At 41.2% G+C, this 16,640-nt stretch overlaps 1 protein-coding gene and 1 long non-coding RNA gene across 12 annotated transcripts in view; one reads left to right on the forward strand and one right to left on the reverse strand.

The window, feature by feature from the left end:
• Window positions 1-1,497, forward strand: part of LOC309343988 — a 127,454-nt gene extending 125,957 nt beyond the window's left edge. For all 8 annotated transcript variants that reach the window (XR_014157488.1, XR_014157489.1, XR_014157490.1 and 5 more), the window contains one exon: window positions 1,371-1,497. This is a non-coding gene — a long non-coding RNA (uncharacterized lncRNA). The remainder of the gene's footprint in view (window positions 1-1,370) is intronic.
• The window catches only part of NR5A2 (nuclear receptor subfamily 5 group A member 2), a 119,990-nt gene that overhangs the window by 78,379 nt on the left and 24,971 nt on the right, over window positions 1-16,640 (reverse strand). For all 4 annotated transcript variants that reach the window (XM_081866019.1, XM_081866022.1, XM_081866021.1 and 1 more), the window contains exons 3-4: window positions 16,314-16,455; window positions 10,712-11,361 (exon numbers count right to left, since the gene is read on the reverse strand). In XM_081866019.1, the coding sequence (XP_081722145.1) occupies window positions 10,712-11,361; window positions 16,314-16,455 (792 nt within the window). The remainder of the gene's footprint in view (window positions 1-10,711; window positions 11,362-16,313; window positions 16,456-16,640) is intronic.

Genomic DNA, 16,640 nt, shown 5'->3' on the forward strand with positions numbered 1-16,640 from the left:
TAAAGGAAATCGTTTAATGAAACTACCGTTTACTGTTAACAATATGCCTTGAGATGATGTCTAATGTTATAAAGGTTTCTGGAAACCCAATGAACCCTTGAAAAGGAATGATGTGGCAGTTAAAAAAAATCTTATATATTGAAGATCAATTTCTTCTGTGTTTTGACAAAAGCATTTCAAGCATCCTATACTAAACATTTCTAAAAAGTAATGTTAATTATGTGGCTGATGATACCTTAAAACCATAAAATAAATATTACTGAAATACAAATGCCTTTTTAAAAAAAATAAATAGATCCAACTATTGGTTTTGTGGCTTAACAATGATTTTACTCGGACTACAACTTTGTAATTATCCCTAATTCTTCTTTAAGCTTCATGTTTATTTCTGAGACATAATTATGTTGAAGAGCCAAACAGATATTATATTCATGGGAACAAACAAAGTCAGCTACATACAACCTTGTTTTAAAATCTGATTGGCAACTGAATTTAAGTCAAATTAAACACAATGCTTAATGCCCAAACACTTTTGTTGAACTAACTTATGTATAAGCATAATGATTTGATAATGGGAAATTACAGAAGAATTATATGATTGCATGAGAATTATATCTAGAACTTTTATCATGGATCATTTTATGAATCTTTTTAATAATACTTATGAATAATAAAATGGTATAGTCAGCTTTCTAGGTGGTTTTCTGCACCTGTTCCATCGCTAAATATATTAGGGAGTTTCTGGGAAAAGATTTTTTAAAAAAACCTCTTAAAGCATTTTAGCAAAGTGTATGCATATCTTTAATACCGCTCATGATACCTGGAATAAGATTGGCTATTTTGTTCTGGCCAAACATTTTAATGGAATTTGTTTTTAAAAAACAACACAGACTTTATGTTATGAAAATACTGGACATGACGTTGCCACAGTTAAATCATTTTTTTAAAAAATCCAGTTGATTTATCCTCATGCTCAAAATCTCTTCAACTGGAATAATTTGGATTGAACACATTTAACTCTGGCTATATTCTGATATTTCACAATACTTCTGAGAACAGAGAAAGTCATTTGCAAACATATTGGCGAATTTGGCAAAACAGATGCTAAATTTTAATGAAATCTAAGCTACCTGTGCACAGCATATTAAGGTCTGTTCCCATGTAATCATTTTCCCTTAAAAAGAGCTTTACACCTAGCAGAAGAAATACCAGCCTTTTTTTGACATGATCCCCCCTCGTGCCCCCACCATTGCATTCTTTTCCATCCACAAACAATTTCCGTTGGGAAAAGTGCCACGTAATATTGACAGTGACAACAAATTGTATAGCCTGGTGAACATCTGTTTCCGACTCCCTCACTGATACTGCAGGTTGGCTACTTAGGAGTGAGTTCGTCTTCCCAAGCTGTCCAGCCACAAAGGAACTGGAAACTGCTGGTACGGAATGGACAGGCTTTATTATTGGAACACAGGAAGACTTTATCACCCTGCTGGGATGGTCCGTATCTTCTTTCTTTTTTAATAGATTGGAAGCTAGGTTTATGTTTGAAACAATATTCCAACGGGTGAATGTGTGCTAATAGAAGAGAACACACATCTTTCTCCAACATGTCCTTCAAATACAAAACTAGCTTGGATACAAACTTATGCAGCATAAACATCATTTTGTATTAGGCTGTCAGTGACAAACACTCTTAGAAAATCTGTTCCTTCTAAGTGTGTGTGGGGGGGGGGGGTTCAATTGGTCAGGAAGGAAGGAAAGGAATTTGGCATATATATAAAGGTAAAGGTAAAGGGACCCCTGACCATTAGGTCCAGTCGTGACTGACTCTGGGGTTGCGGCGCTCATCTCGCTTTATTGGCCGAGGGAGCCGGCGTACAGCTTCCGGGTCATGTGGCCAGCATGACTAAGCCGCTTCTGGCAAACTAGAGCAGTGCACGGAAACGCCGTTTACCTTCCCGCCGGAACGGTACCTATTTATCTATTTGCACTTTGAAGTGCTTTCGAACTGCTAGGTTGGCAGGAGCTGTGACCAAGCAACGGGAGCTCACCCCGTCGCGGGGATTCGAACCGCTGACCTTCTGATCGGCAAGTCCTAGGCTCTGTGGTTTAACCCACAGCGCCTTATTACAAGTGGGGCCTGCAACTAAATGATTAGGTGTGGAATGCTGCTGTTCATGATTGTAGCATCTCCATTCCCTCCCTCCTCCACAGTTTTCCTTCTTTTGCGCCAACAGTCAATCAGCATTCCCTAGCAATGAGCATGCTAAAATCTCACTGAGCTGTTTTTAGGAATGCTTCCTCCCTTAGGCACCCTGCCCCACCCCAGATCATTTGTACTTCCGCAAACCTTGCAGGAGGGAGACCCCTTTGGCCACCAATACCTTCCTCTTGGGTGTAGTTTATATAGTCTTTTTGGCTATATAAACTACTTGCAGGTGGCTGGACTAAATGACCCTTGTGGTCCCTTCCAACTCTGTGGTTCTGTGATTCTATGGCACGCACAGCCTGGACATCAGAAATAGAGGGGATGTTTACATCACATCTGTTTCTTTACAGAAGGATGACAGCATGCACACGAAAGCTCATACCTAGAACTAACTCAGTTGGTCTTTAAGGTGCTACTGGAAGGAATTTTTTTATTTTGTTTTGACCATGACAGACCAACACGGCTACCTATCTGTAACAGCAAATAGTGCTGAATGGGACAACGACGAGGCGCACAGGACCAAAAGCGACAATACTTGGCGGAGATTTTTCTCTATTTTACACCACTGACTTTGAACACTCAGATGTGCAACATAAATGCTCACTGTCACTATAAATATAGAGTCGCCTGGACAAGCCTGCAGCCCAAACTGATCACAGCCAGCAACAGAATGAAGATAGATGTTCCCTTCGCATCCAGCGACACCCCAGTAGGCTGATATTTCCTCTGTTTAGCAAACAGGCCTGTTAAGGAATTTCCTTGGCAAACAGACAACATGGAAACATCCTTCATCTCCACAGAATACATGAGCCAGCAAAAAACCATTTCCTATGCTATGGCAACAATATCTGCGTAAGGTTAAACAAGACATTTCATACCATCCCTTACTCAGGCCACCGTATCTATTTCTGGACCTCTTCTTTTGTTCAACCTTTGCTAATAATAGTGACCCAGCTTAGGTGGTATTTATAGTCGTTAAGGACTTGTGGCTTGACTTTTCAGAACACTTTATTCATGTATATTTCCTGTGTTTATTGTTACCCTAGTTGGGTCTCTCTTTTTTTTAATCATTAAACGTACTCCATCCAAGATTTTTATTTAGTAACACATTTTCAAAGAAACTTTTCCTTCACCAAATGAGCAAGCCAGATTTAGCTGGAAGCAGATCACTTCTCTCCTAGGTAGTTTGACTCTCTGTGTGTTTATTTTGAAGTAAGCCTCACTGTGTTCAGCAGGACTCGCTCCTTGACACAGAAGCATAGGATTGCTGCCTTCATGTCCATGAAGAAAGCTTTTAGTATCTTTCCAGTTGCTAGGAGCAACATTGAAAACACACTGAAGTAAATAAAAGTTTTGCTAAAAGCATGTCTGTCCGTCCAGCCAAATATTTTTTCCTACTAAATTTACCCAACCTGTCGTTTCCTTGACACAAATGCTACATTATTCTGCTTTTGTTATTCTGGGATAGGGAAATCTGTATGTCTGTCTCTCACTATCACCTCTGGGAGCTACTAGACCACAGTAGCAGCCAGGATGGGTAATAGCTTTGCTGTCTTAATGGTACAATCCTAGTGTTTATTACACTGTGGCAATAAAAGGGGGAAAATGTGGTCCTAGCAATAATGACACCAGAACCATGTTGTGACAAGGAATGTGAGGTGATTACAGATGACCACCCACCACAGTGGTAACTGTTCAGCAGGATAAAACAGACTACCCCATGCAGCAGATTTTGGGATACCATTAAGTAAAGGGAACCCTGACCATTAGGTCCAGTCGTGACCGACTCTGGGGTTGCGGCGCTCATCTCGCTTTATTGGCCGAGGGAGCCAGCGTACAGCTTCCGGGTCATGTGGCCAGCATGACTAAGCCACTTCTGGCGAAGCAGAGCAGCGCACAGAAACACCGTTTACCTTCCCGCTGGAGTGGTACCTATTTATCTACTTGCACTTTGAGGTGCTTTTGAACTGCTAGGTTGGCAGGAGCAGAGACCGAGCAACGGGAGCTCACCCCGTCGTGGGGATTCAAACCGCCGACCTTCTGATCAGCAAGGCCTAGGCTCTGTGGTTTAACCCACAGCGCCACCCGTGTCCATGCAATACCATTAAAGGGCAACAAAATGCTGATTATTTTGGATATTAAGATACATTTAGCATCATAGAATGCCAATATGGATGTTGCCTCAAGACACCCAAATGTTTAGGGCTGCTTCTGGAGGCAACATACTGGATTGTACTTCTAACCACTTGCTAAGTTAGTCGCACATAATATTCTACCAAGAGGTGGGAGAAATTTTGTTGCTCCTCCGCTTCCCCTTCACCTTGGTAGCTTGACAACTTGGTGCCAGAAAGCATCTCTTGGTGGCACCGATTTGGCCTCAGTGACAGAGCATCTATCTTGCAGGCAGAAGGTCCCAGTTTCAGCTAGATGGACCAATGCCTGACTTGGCACAAGACAGCTTTCTGTGCTCCTACATCCCATTTTCTGAGAGGACTGTGGATTGCCTGGCAGCTGTGGGTACACTGCCTTGAGTTCTATGATGGAAGGAAGGTGGATGTAAAATAATTAAATTTGCTACAGAAGTACCTATTCCCCATCTGCTTTTGCTGTATAGCCAAACTTGAATTAGAAGCTTCTAGCCACTTAATACAAGAAATCAAGAAAAGCACCTTTTTGACTTACGCTGTAAGGTGCTATGTACACAGGCTTCACCGTTTGTTTATTTCAAACATTCGTTAGCTGCTCTTCAGCTACGGCTTCCAGAGCATCTTCCACACAAAACAGAAAAATGCAATAAAACCATGTACAAACAGATCACAGCAGGCTGTAAAAACCCAGCATTCAAAGCAAAAGCATTTTAAAGTCCTAAAAGGCCTGGACAAATCTCTCACCTGGCACCACATAAACAAATAGAATTGTATAAATGAATACATTCATGACGACAACTCTCTATATGTGGATTGGTTCCAGACTTACTGTGCAATTCTAAGTAGTAAGTCCTCCCAAGTTCAGTGGGGCTTATACTGTGATAAATGGGGTTAGGATTAAAAAGTAAAGGTAAAGAACCCCTGGAAGGTTAAGTCCAGTCAAAGTCGACTATGGAGTTGTGGTGCTCATCTCGCTTCAGGCTTTCCAGGTCATGTGGTCACTATGACTAAACGACTTCTGGCACAACAGAACAGCGTGACCGAAACCAGAGCGCATGGTAACACTGTTTAACTTCCCACCACAGTGGTGCCTATTTATCTACTTGCACTGGTATGCTTTCGAACTGCTAGGTTGGCAGAAGCTGGGAAAGAGCAATGGGAGCTCACCCCATCACGCAGATTCGAACCGCTGATCTTCCGATCAGCAAGCCCAAGAGGTTCAGTGGTTTAGACCACAGCGCCACCCACTCCCCATACTTAGTCATACTTAGAGTGGACCCACCAAAAGCAATGAGACTTCTATTATTATTATTATTATTATTATTATTATTATTAGCCATTTCCCAACATTCTGTTATTTTGTCAACTCTTGTATGCATAAGAAACAGGCATCAGGGCCTGTTTAATAACTGCAATGCAATTATTATGTATGTCAGACATGGAGAACTTTTGGCTCTCCAGATGTTGCTGAATTAGAGCTCCTATCATCCCTGGCCACTGGCCATGCTTGCTCTGGGACTGATGTACACAGATTACTTTCAGTGCTCCAAAAGCATTATATAACACATTACAATTGCTCCCTTTTTTTGGAGCCAGGTGGCATTCTTCAGCAAGACAGCTTTGGCTGAGGGACTCCTAATTTTGCTTCAGTACAATATACACATGACATTCATGTTCTTTTATAAATTCCTTTATAACCTTTGAAAGACCATGTCTTCCACATAATAAAGTGGTGTGTTTTTAGGCACAAATACTTGATAACAAAAAGTTCTGTAGATCAGATCAGTTGAGCAAGGGATTGAGCTAGATGAGCTCTAAGGTCCCTTCCAGCTGAAATGCTGTGATTTTATGAAAGCTCTGTTGAGACCAGGATTCATTATCCAACAGTGTCCATCCAAATGCTCCCATGAAAGTTTACAAGGGTGGTGTGGAAAAGAACAGTCACACCCTCTTGTCCCCTGCATCTGTTAGTCAGGAGTAGATTCCCCCTAGACATGGAGGTTCTGTTTAAGGAGCAGCTCTAAACTAACTAACACCACACATCCACATTGCTAAGTGTTTCAATGCCCAGTAATATTTTATTGCTTTGTTTATTTATGGTATGTATAACTCGCTTTTCAACCACAATGTGGTCATGGTAGGGAGAGGCAAGAAATAAGGGTGCAATCCTGCAGTACGTTTTCCTGCACAAGTCTCTTTGAAATGAAGGAGGGCTGTAAGGAGGGCTGAACATTTTTATGGTTTCTCACCCAAAATTTGTTGTATCTTTCTCAAGTCCTCTGGCATATAGCATGAGATAAAACAACGACCAGAGTGCATGTTACAACTTGATGGCGATTCTTTCATTGTTTGCACTAAATAAATTGCACGCTATGAGTTCCCGAGCAAAACAGACTTGGGCACAACACATCCAACATCTCATGAAAATATGCAAGTTAAACATTCACAGAACCATGTGTGTTTAAGGTTTGCTGAAATCATGGGAATTCCCCCAATAAAACTTTTGAGACCAAACTAGGAGTGAATATATTCTCTGAGTGTGTGTTCTTATGGAGTAGAAATGGCACCATGAATGCCATTTCCAGCAGGCTTGGAAAAATCCAAAGGTTTGCAAAAGTGCAAAAAAACAAACAAACCACCACTAGGTTGTTTTTTTTAAAGGGCACCTCCCAATGCACACACAAATAGCCCATTGAGGACTGAGCATAATCACTGTGTGTGGAATGCTTAGTGTTTGCTGGAGGAGGTAGCATGAGAAAAAGGGGGACGGAATGGAGTAATGTAAAAAGGGCATATCTGACTGGCTGGCATCCTGAATAAGACCTCTATACTTGAGTTTGACCAAACTATGGGAGGCAGTGGAAGACAGGAGTGCCTGGCGTGCTCTGGTCCATGCGGTCACGAAGAGTCGGACACGACTAAATGGCTAAACAACAACTCTGTAAATATTTGTTACATATGACCCTTATTCACTTATAAAGTGTTTTCTTCCCCATAAGTACTCTAAGCAGCACACATAGGATTCACAGGCAATCAACCATTTTAGGACTGATTAAGTCCAAGTCCAGCTTGGCTGCAGCACTGCCTTAGGAACGCTTCTAAAATGTGCAGCCCTCCATGCTGTTGCTTCATTTTCTCATTGGCCTCCCATCTGGTAGTAGTAACAGAATGAGTAGTGCAGTATGAGAAAAGCTTTTTCTAAACAAGGGGAAATTCTATGACAGCAGTTCCAGAGGGACACTCAATTTCCTTCCCATAACCACAGAGGCCTTATCGATAACCACCGTATTGTATAGGTTGAAGGAACAACATTCCCCCCAGCGGCAGCTGCATATTCAGGAACAGACAGCATGGTGTGAAGTGGCAGAAATGAATCCCTGTGACTTTACTATCTCAAGAGCAAAGCGCAGAAGAATCCCTTCATGCAAACGAGTTGCCCATGGATGAGCTTCCTCATTTTGTGATGGTAAGCAAAACTGTGGAAAATAAGGGGAAACAGAAAAAGCCTGTATATAGAGACTATAAAGAGAGGGGATGGAACTGAAAGAGCAAAGGTTAATGGCTGGCCTACACGTGATGCAGAACGTGCAGACTGAGGTGGAATTACTCTGGATTGAATCAGCTGAAGTTGTAAGCGGAAGGATCATGGGCCTTGAGTGAGTAAGAAAATAAACAAACCTCTTTATGCAGAGTAAACTAGTATATCAGAGGGCAAAGAGAGAGACATCTTCCTTGGCATGCTAATTTACTACATGCAAGCAAGGAACACTGGGGGGGGGGGGGATATTTTGTATGTGCACTCCAGAACAATGTGATTCTACCCGGACAGAGAAAGCTTTGCCTCAGTTACCCGTGCTCTGGCAACATCCAGGTTAGACGAGAGTTCTTGAAGAACTGCCTGTTTCACATGTGAAAACATATGTGCTTTAAGATACTAAAGGGCCTTCTGCAGTTGCCTGTTGTCTGAGAGGGCCTTCTCAGTAGTGGCACCCCAATTATGGAATGCTCTCCCTGCTGCCTTCTTCTCCCTTTGGTGCCAGGAGAGCCCTTTCTAGCTTATCAGCCTCTTGCGCACGATTTCAGTCATTCTGGTTATTTTTACCTGTCTATTAAGACGTTGATGTCTCTTAGTTTAGTTTTGCACTATATATGCAAATCTAAACTAAAAGACATCAACGTCTTAATAAGGAAATCAGCCCTGAGTGCTCACTGGAAGGACAGATTGTGAAGCTGAGGCTCCAATACTTTGGCCACCTCATGAAAAGAGAAGACTCCCTGGAAAAGACCCTGATGCTGGGAAAGATGGAGGGCACAAGGAGAAGAGGACGACAGAGGACGAGATGGTTGGACAGTGTTCTCGAAGCTACTGCGGAAGGCAGTGGAAGACAGGAGTGCCTGGAGTGCTCTGGTCCAAGGGGTCACAAAGAGTCGGACACGACTAAACAACAACAACATGTCTTAATAGTTTTTCATCTACTTTGGAAATAAATAAAATACTAAATGTGTCACCAAACACAAAAAACATCCCATGCCCTTTTAAAATGTGTTGGAGGTGGTTATTCTGTTGTTGTTTTTATTTTATTATGTACCTTGTGGTTTTATATTCTGATTTTATCCTGTGAACCAACCTGAGACCTCCTGGTAAAGGTTGGTATATAAATTCAAGAATTAATAATAAGAATAATTCTGCATCTGTGCAGAACAGCTCTCAGGAGCAGGAATGCTGTGCAAATCAGCAAGAAAACTACATATTGGCAATAAGCAGCAACGACTGCAAGATAAATGTGAACTCATGAGATCAGCCAAGGCCTGCCACAATCTTGCTGCTCTTTCCCGTCCTCCCCCTTGAAATGTGACATACTCCTCAGTAACACTTGTGAATGGAAGACTTTAGAATCAGAGTGAGTCCCCTGCTCCTAGTCCTTTTCCCTAGGGCAGGTTGTGCTATATGTGAACAATATCTGGCAGAAATATTTTCCAACTTCCACTGAAAGTCTCTCAGAAAGAACATTCCACAACTTCTCAGGACACCTGCTTCCACAGGGGAGCGACTGTTGTTTATTGTTGTTTTCTAATGCTCAAAAGAAAGCTGCTTTCCTAGTGTTTAAGCTCCATTGTTCCTAGTCCTATCCTCAGTGAACTGCAAAAATGCCCCCCAACCCCCTTTCTGGTCTCCTTCAAAACTGCCATCAGCACATCTCACATTATTCCTTCCTTTCTAGGGTTCTGCACTGATTCCACTCCTTCTAAGCCAACTGCTGACCACTTCATTAGCTGACCACTTCAGTTCTGTCCCTGACTTCTTATTCTTATTCTTTTTGCTTATCTATGGACAGGAACTTGAATAAACCTTTTTCTCTGGCACTCTTAAAGATTAAAGGAATGTAACTCTGGGGGCCTTTACACACTAGCAGTTGTGTGTGTGATTGTTTAGTGTTTTGTACAGTAAATGCACATTTGATACTTGCAAATCACAGGGTACTCCCCAGTCCTGAAAACATTGCATTCTGGAGTGCTCAAAAGCACAGCATGTCTTCCTCAGATAGCACACCCATTGTTATTTTGATATCTACAAGTTGTTGGAGTATTTTGCTGAGAGGCTCCTGGAGTCTATGCCAACCAGAATAATATTCATTTTATCAGAACTCTACAGAGCCACAGAAACTGAGGCATTTTGGTTCTTTTTGCAACATGTTTATGTATCCTGCCCTACCCAGGAGTTACTGTGCCCAGTGACTCCCCCATACTTGTTCCATCTGGTCTTATGAATGATTGGCATTAGCTCAAGTGACTGGTTTATACTTTTCTTTCAGCAAGCTTGAAGCCATTCATAGCTCACAACAAACCCTGGGATTCGTAGATACCATTCTCTCAGTCTTGCTTCTGCTAAGATACCTTACCAATGGTCTTTTTCCTATTTCTCTATTATCACTAGCCCTCTCCCCACAAAACCCCCCATTATCCCCCTGCTGTTTCTGAGGCGCATGCAAATATGCCAAAGGCCTTCAAAGGGAAAGCATCTTCTATCTCCCATAGCAAACATTCTCTTCCACTTGCACAAGTGTCATACTAGACAGCTGTAGACTCTGCAAGTAGCCCTGCTTGGGCAGACACTCCAGCTCACCAGAATCTTTTGCTTAAAAATTGTTGATTTGGAAATCTGCAGAATAGAGGTCTGACTTTTTTTATACCTTCTGCTGAAAGGATAACGGATGAGCAGAACAGCTCCACGCTCACACTTTATACAGTGCCATTTGACCAAAGAGTAGTGAGTGGATGTAAGTCACGCCAAGCAAAACGGCAAACCATATTTCTGTTTCATTGTCATGCAATAGAAAACAAGTGTGTAGCGTACCTTAAGTTCTCTGAAGAAGATGCTACTCCTGGCCCACTCGACAATCGAGAAGAGGGTTTGGTCAGCCATTTTGCACATAAGCCCAAAGGTATTGAGCTTTTCGTGTTTGCTTCGGTTGGCTTGCTCCTGCTGCAAGTAGGCCATGATCTTAGCCTGGACCTGTGGCTCGTCTGGCTCACACTTCAAAAGTTCCAGTATCAGGTGAGGAATACTTGCTGGCGAGCTTGTCTGATGATAACCATCCATGTAAGAGTAGCCCATTATCGACTCAGGGGAGCTAGTGTAAGGATCGGGGTACTCAGACTTGATAGCACGGCTCGGAAAGTGACTGTAGGTCTGGTAGCCTTGCAGGCTGCCATGTGGCGGCATTGTCATGCTAATGGGAGAGGTTACGAAGGGGCTTCGGTCATAGTCTGTGGGAGGCAAGGCTGTATGGTTCAGAGGTAGGCCCTTGGAGGCAGAATGGATATTCTGGATCGCAGAGGATATTGTTAGGTCAGTGGGCATTGCTTGAATCACCTGAGTCATGGCTTCCAACTTGAGTCCATTTGCTCGGATGAGAGCTTTCTTCTGCTGCTTCAGTGCCCTGTCCCTCTTGTACATTGGTCCAAACTTGTTTCGACCCCCACGCATCCGGTCAGCTCTCACGGCTGTTGAAAGTGGAGGTGAAAAAATGACGGGCGTTAAATTATGGCTGTGAAGTAAATGACAGTATTCAAATTAACTTAGCAATATGGATCTTTTTAGACATGGGAGCAGAGGACCATCCTCTCAAAGGACCATCTTTGTCACTGGAAATGCAGGTGGTTCTGCTTGTCATGGAGCCTCTTCTACCAGCTTCTGCTGTATCACCAGCTGTGAACTTACCCAAACGGAAGTATCCAGGTCTCAATGATCCATGTAGCCTCCAGGTTAGACCACTGCAGTGCTTTGTACATGGGGTTCCTTTTGAAGGCAGTTCGGAAACTGCATTTAGTCCAAATTACAGTGGTGAAGCTGTTAACTCTGACCGGATGTTATGATCACATTAAACCTGTGATCCACCAACTACACTGGCTTTCAGATTGTTTGTGGGTTCAGTTCAAAAGTGCTGTGTTTGTTTGTTTTTTTACTTTCCAAGCCCTTCACAGCTTGGCTCTGACATCTAAAAAGCTGTTTGTCTCCACACACTAATATTTTCAACAGAGGCTCTTCTTCAGGTGTCTCTACCTATCTTGATAACATTTTTGGGTCACGTCGAAACCTTTTTGTTATCCAAAGCTTACTAATCCTCTGTACTTTAGTGTTGGGTTAATTTATTCTGCAGATTGCTTTAATGCTGCTGTTTTATTCTGTGGCGTTTTAATAATTCTAACTTTTGGTAAGCTGCCCTAGGAATCTGCAATTTTTAAAAAATCTCTGTCAGCCCATAGAGAGGATGCTATTTTGAGGCACTTAACTAAATTCTCAAAGCCTTTGGGTTTGATTCTGTTTGAAATGTTTGTGGGATGGGTGAGGGAATAACAGCCATAATACAGTTAACAGTATTTTGTTTGGGTTTAGCCATTCTAAGAACACTTTTGAGTCTCCCTGCACCCCTAGCTTCTTGAGATGCTTCTCCACATAGGCTATATATGTCCAAATAGTCAGGTGTCACCCACCCCAGAGATGAGCTGATCCAGCAATTGCTGAAGCCATTCAGCTTGTAACAGAATTTGGATAGGAAAGAAGTCAAGGAAACCCATTCCAACAGTTGCCTTGGGGAACATAGCGGTGGTCTCTGCCACAGCATATTTTGAAAGCAGCAGCGAGAGGGTCTCACCATCCCTGCCCTTCCCAATGGCAATTAGATAGCAAGAAAGGCCTCTGACAGCTTGGTGACATGCTGAGATGGCTGGAGGTTACGTTCCTAAGCTTTTATCTTAAGGATTAGTGGTCCATTAAAAATGTATTAGAAGTCCTAGGTACACAGAGGACTATACATTATCATAAAGGCGTTAACAATTAATGATTCCAGCCTAAACTGTAATTTATGAACTAGAATTTAAGTCCATGTATCACAATCAAGGAAACATGTATATAAATGTCACAGGCATTTACAATTATGAGGGCATGCATTTCTTCTTCCCGTTCTGCTGATAACAAAAGGGAAGTTGGATTATGATACAAGAGCAGAAGGATGGCAAGGTAGTTTTAATAATAATAATAATAATAATAATAATAATAATAATAATAATAATAATAATAGCATCAACTGTCTCTGACTGCAGGCAACTAAAACTGCATCCCTGATTTGGAAGGTTTATTAACTGGCTGCAATGGTGTGCCATTTTTATACAAATTATTCCAATGTACTGCGACATGCAACACCATTGGCCAGGTTCTGATTGCTGTACTTTTGTAAGATCAGAAGCACTGATCCTGCCCAGGAACAAGGCTCTCCCTGTGTATGCATGTGTGTGTTTTCAGGGGTACCACAGGTAAGCTGCACAGTGCCAACTGAACTATGTAGCAATATGATAGTCATATATGTAGAGGGAAGTTTTGATGGGGAGTTGACATCCAAGTCTATGCACAACATTTTGGGTGAGCGCAGGGAGTTCTCAGGCTTCCATCCCAGCTATGGCTTTTTGTGGCTCCTAAAAACAGTAATATTGAAGGTGGAGAGCCTCCCAAGAAACATTCAATAGAGAGGCTACAGCAAGAACAAAAAAATTGGATGTTTCTCCATATATACACAGAAATGCTTTGTGCACAGGCATAATAGAATTGCAGCCATTATTTTTAACACCATTCTAGTGGTGTCAAATAATTCCAAATGTCTGCTGATATTAAAACAGACAAATGATTACATTTTAAAAAAAATTCTAGCCAGTACTAAAAATATTATTATTTATTAATTTATAAACCACCTTTTTGCACTTGCATCAAAGCAATTTACATGCATGCCATAAAAGAGCCGAACATAGTTTTTTTCTAAAAAGGAAACACTCACAACACAATATAGGTTCACAAATGAAATGAACACCTATGGCAGAGACTTTTTCACCAAGCTGAAAAAAACTTGTTGAGACAATGTTTTCATTTATTTCTGGAAAATATGGACAGTGGGTGCCTGTTGTCTCTCAGGGGCATATGCTACGGTTACCAGATTTTTTTCAATGAATCCGGGGACACTTTTCAACTTCAATGAATTTTGTATGGGGACTGATTTGTAAATCCGGGGACTGTCCCTGGGAAACGGGGACATCTGGTAACTTTAGCATATGCAGCGAAACCCCACCAAGTAACCATAGTTGTTGTTTTGACATTATTCCCTCAGGAGGTATTCCCTCATAGTACTGTTATGGGAGGGGAATATTTTAGGAGAAAATTGGAAGTGTGGTGCTTCATCCTGTCCCTGACATCTGATTCTCCTTTGCAAATGGAGCTGAGAAACAGGATTCAAGTCTACCTGTGGGGGATAGCAAAGGAATATTTGATTGGGGATGGCTTGGGCATCCTTTATTCCTGTCCACCTATTGCTCCTCTGTTAATGTTATATCTTGCAAAATGCAGATTCTGAGCATGTATTTGGCAAGATTACTTCTATTACCTCTACCATGTTATATTCTGTGGACCATATTCTGCAGCCCCCTAGACTGCAACAAACATAGGCTTAACTGCCTGCTATGCAGAATTATTCTGGAACAAGTGGTTTGTGGACTACACTTTGTAAGCGGTACGTTGGGACATATTGGAAATCTGTGTGCACGAAAATATGGCTGTCTACTAATGGAAGGAAGTTTGCTTATTGTGTTTAAGTGAGTAACTGATGAATTGTTCCATCAATTATCTTTAAATCAAATACCATATTGTGAAAGCACCAAAAGTGCCTTTCTGTGGTATTAAAGGAAGTGTAGGATACCATCCTGTTTAGCACCCGTCAGTTTAAGCATGACAAATATTTCACATTCATGCTGGAACCAAAATAGCTTCAAAAATAAACAAGTCTGCCTCAACTGTCAGACCCACTGATTAAAATTAGTCACCGCAAATGTAATAAACTCTTAGGTTACTGATGCCACTTAAAGTTTAGAAGTATTAAAATGCAGTAATTATGCCTAGCCCATTTTTTAAATCTTGGCAAAATCATGTACACTAAAATCTCATGCAAGTCCCATTCTCCATGCTAACAGTGCAATCATGTACATGTCTACTCAGAAGTAAATTCCACTGAGTTTAATCGTGCTTTTCCCCAGGTAGGATTGCAGGCTAAGGATGTCCAGGATTTCACTGTTAAAAAGCTGTGAAATGGAACACTGAATACATTCTACATTCAGAATCAACCTTGAAATCAGTCGCAAATAAAATAAAATTCTAGCAATCATATATCTAAATTATAATACATAGGGCCAGAGTTTTCTGCCATTTTGAATCCCATTTTTTGATATTTGAAACACTGCAAACCAATAAAAATTTCATGTAGCATTTGCTTCAAATTAGCAATCGCTATGAGACATAACCAAGTAGATCATCATAAAATCATAATAAAATATGGCAAAAGTGTTAGCATCTCAATATCCATTGTTAAACTCATTACTGAATTCCTTTTTGGGGCCAAACTAGATACCTTATAAAGTGCTATCACAACTTTGAGACAGCAACATCCTTGGCCACTTAAAAAAAGAAGAACCCAAAATCTCAGTTTAAGCTAACATTTGGTTCTGAAGTAAAATGAATTTTCCAGACCTTTGAATGGTAATTTGCTATGAGTAAAAGAATGCAGCATGATGCAATTCTTATCTTGCATTTGTGACTTGTTAAAATAGATATGAACTCAAACTTACTAGTAATTTAGAAAGGGGAAGAGACAGCTGTCTTTCCTAATGTTGAATCCTATCATTTCAGTGAACTATTAAAATACACTATAGTTGTATAGCATACAACTATACTAGGAAAATCCAATCCAAAATATTTTATACTTCCTCACATTTATTGACTTCTATTGCAAAGCAAAGTAAAACAAAAGTAGGGTCCCTTTCTATTGAATGCTAGTCATACTTTCAATGATTATTTAGTTAATGATTCGCTCAGTTGCACAACCTGTCCATGCAAGGAATTCCATTGATAACTAAGAATGACCAATTGTGCAGGAGAAAAATGCCCAGTATACGAGACCTCTAATGATGTGTTTTTAAAACTCCCCGATATGGCTAGAGATCTTGCTGTGAGAACTGTTTACAAACTCCCCCTAAATAATTTATGATATCTACTCTCATTTAATTCTGTTTGCTTAAACGAATGAATGTTATTTGTTCTTGTATTTACTGTTAGCTTGAATACTCAAACATTCTTATGGTCTGCTGTAACTGTAAAGTTGTATGTACTTACGAGTTGCCATTTCTAATGCATACGTTTAAACCACCTTCCCAGCACAATAGCTACTGTACATATGTTATAGGGGAGTCCTTAAAAACAAAAGTTGTGTGCAGGGCCACGAGCATCAGTAGTTTTGATCAGCCATAAAGACATGAATCTTGGAATAGTCCAGAATGACAGAAATGCAGCAACTGTGAATATGCTGCAGAGCAGTTACATATTATATGTTTTACAAATATGCAGGAACAACTCTTGGCCTTACCTTCCAACTTCATCCCGACACTTAGACATTTTTGAAACCGACAGTAAGGGCAGCGCTTCCTTTGAGTTTTGTCAATCTGGCAGCTTTGATTTTCTATGCATGTGTACCTTTTATTGTTCTGGACTGTTCGTTTAAAGAACCCCTGTAAAACAGATACAAAATGTTCACCTGTTTTGCATGGACAGGTGGGGTGCTGGGGTTTATGTCATATTCCGAAAACCTTCAGCAAACTCGCTTCTCTATCGTCATTATGCCAATTGAGCACTTAGGAAGCAGCAGGCTTGATTCCATATTTCTTCATGTCGTCTCTTCGAGGAAACTCACTTA

The sequence above is a fragment of the Podarcis erhardii genome (genome assembly GCF_964252035.2).
Source record: "Podarcis erhardii genome assembly, chromosome: 6".
Classification (NCBI taxonomy): domain Eukaryota; kingdom Metazoa; phylum Chordata; class Lepidosauria; order Squamata; family Lacertidae; genus Podarcis; species Podarcis erhardii.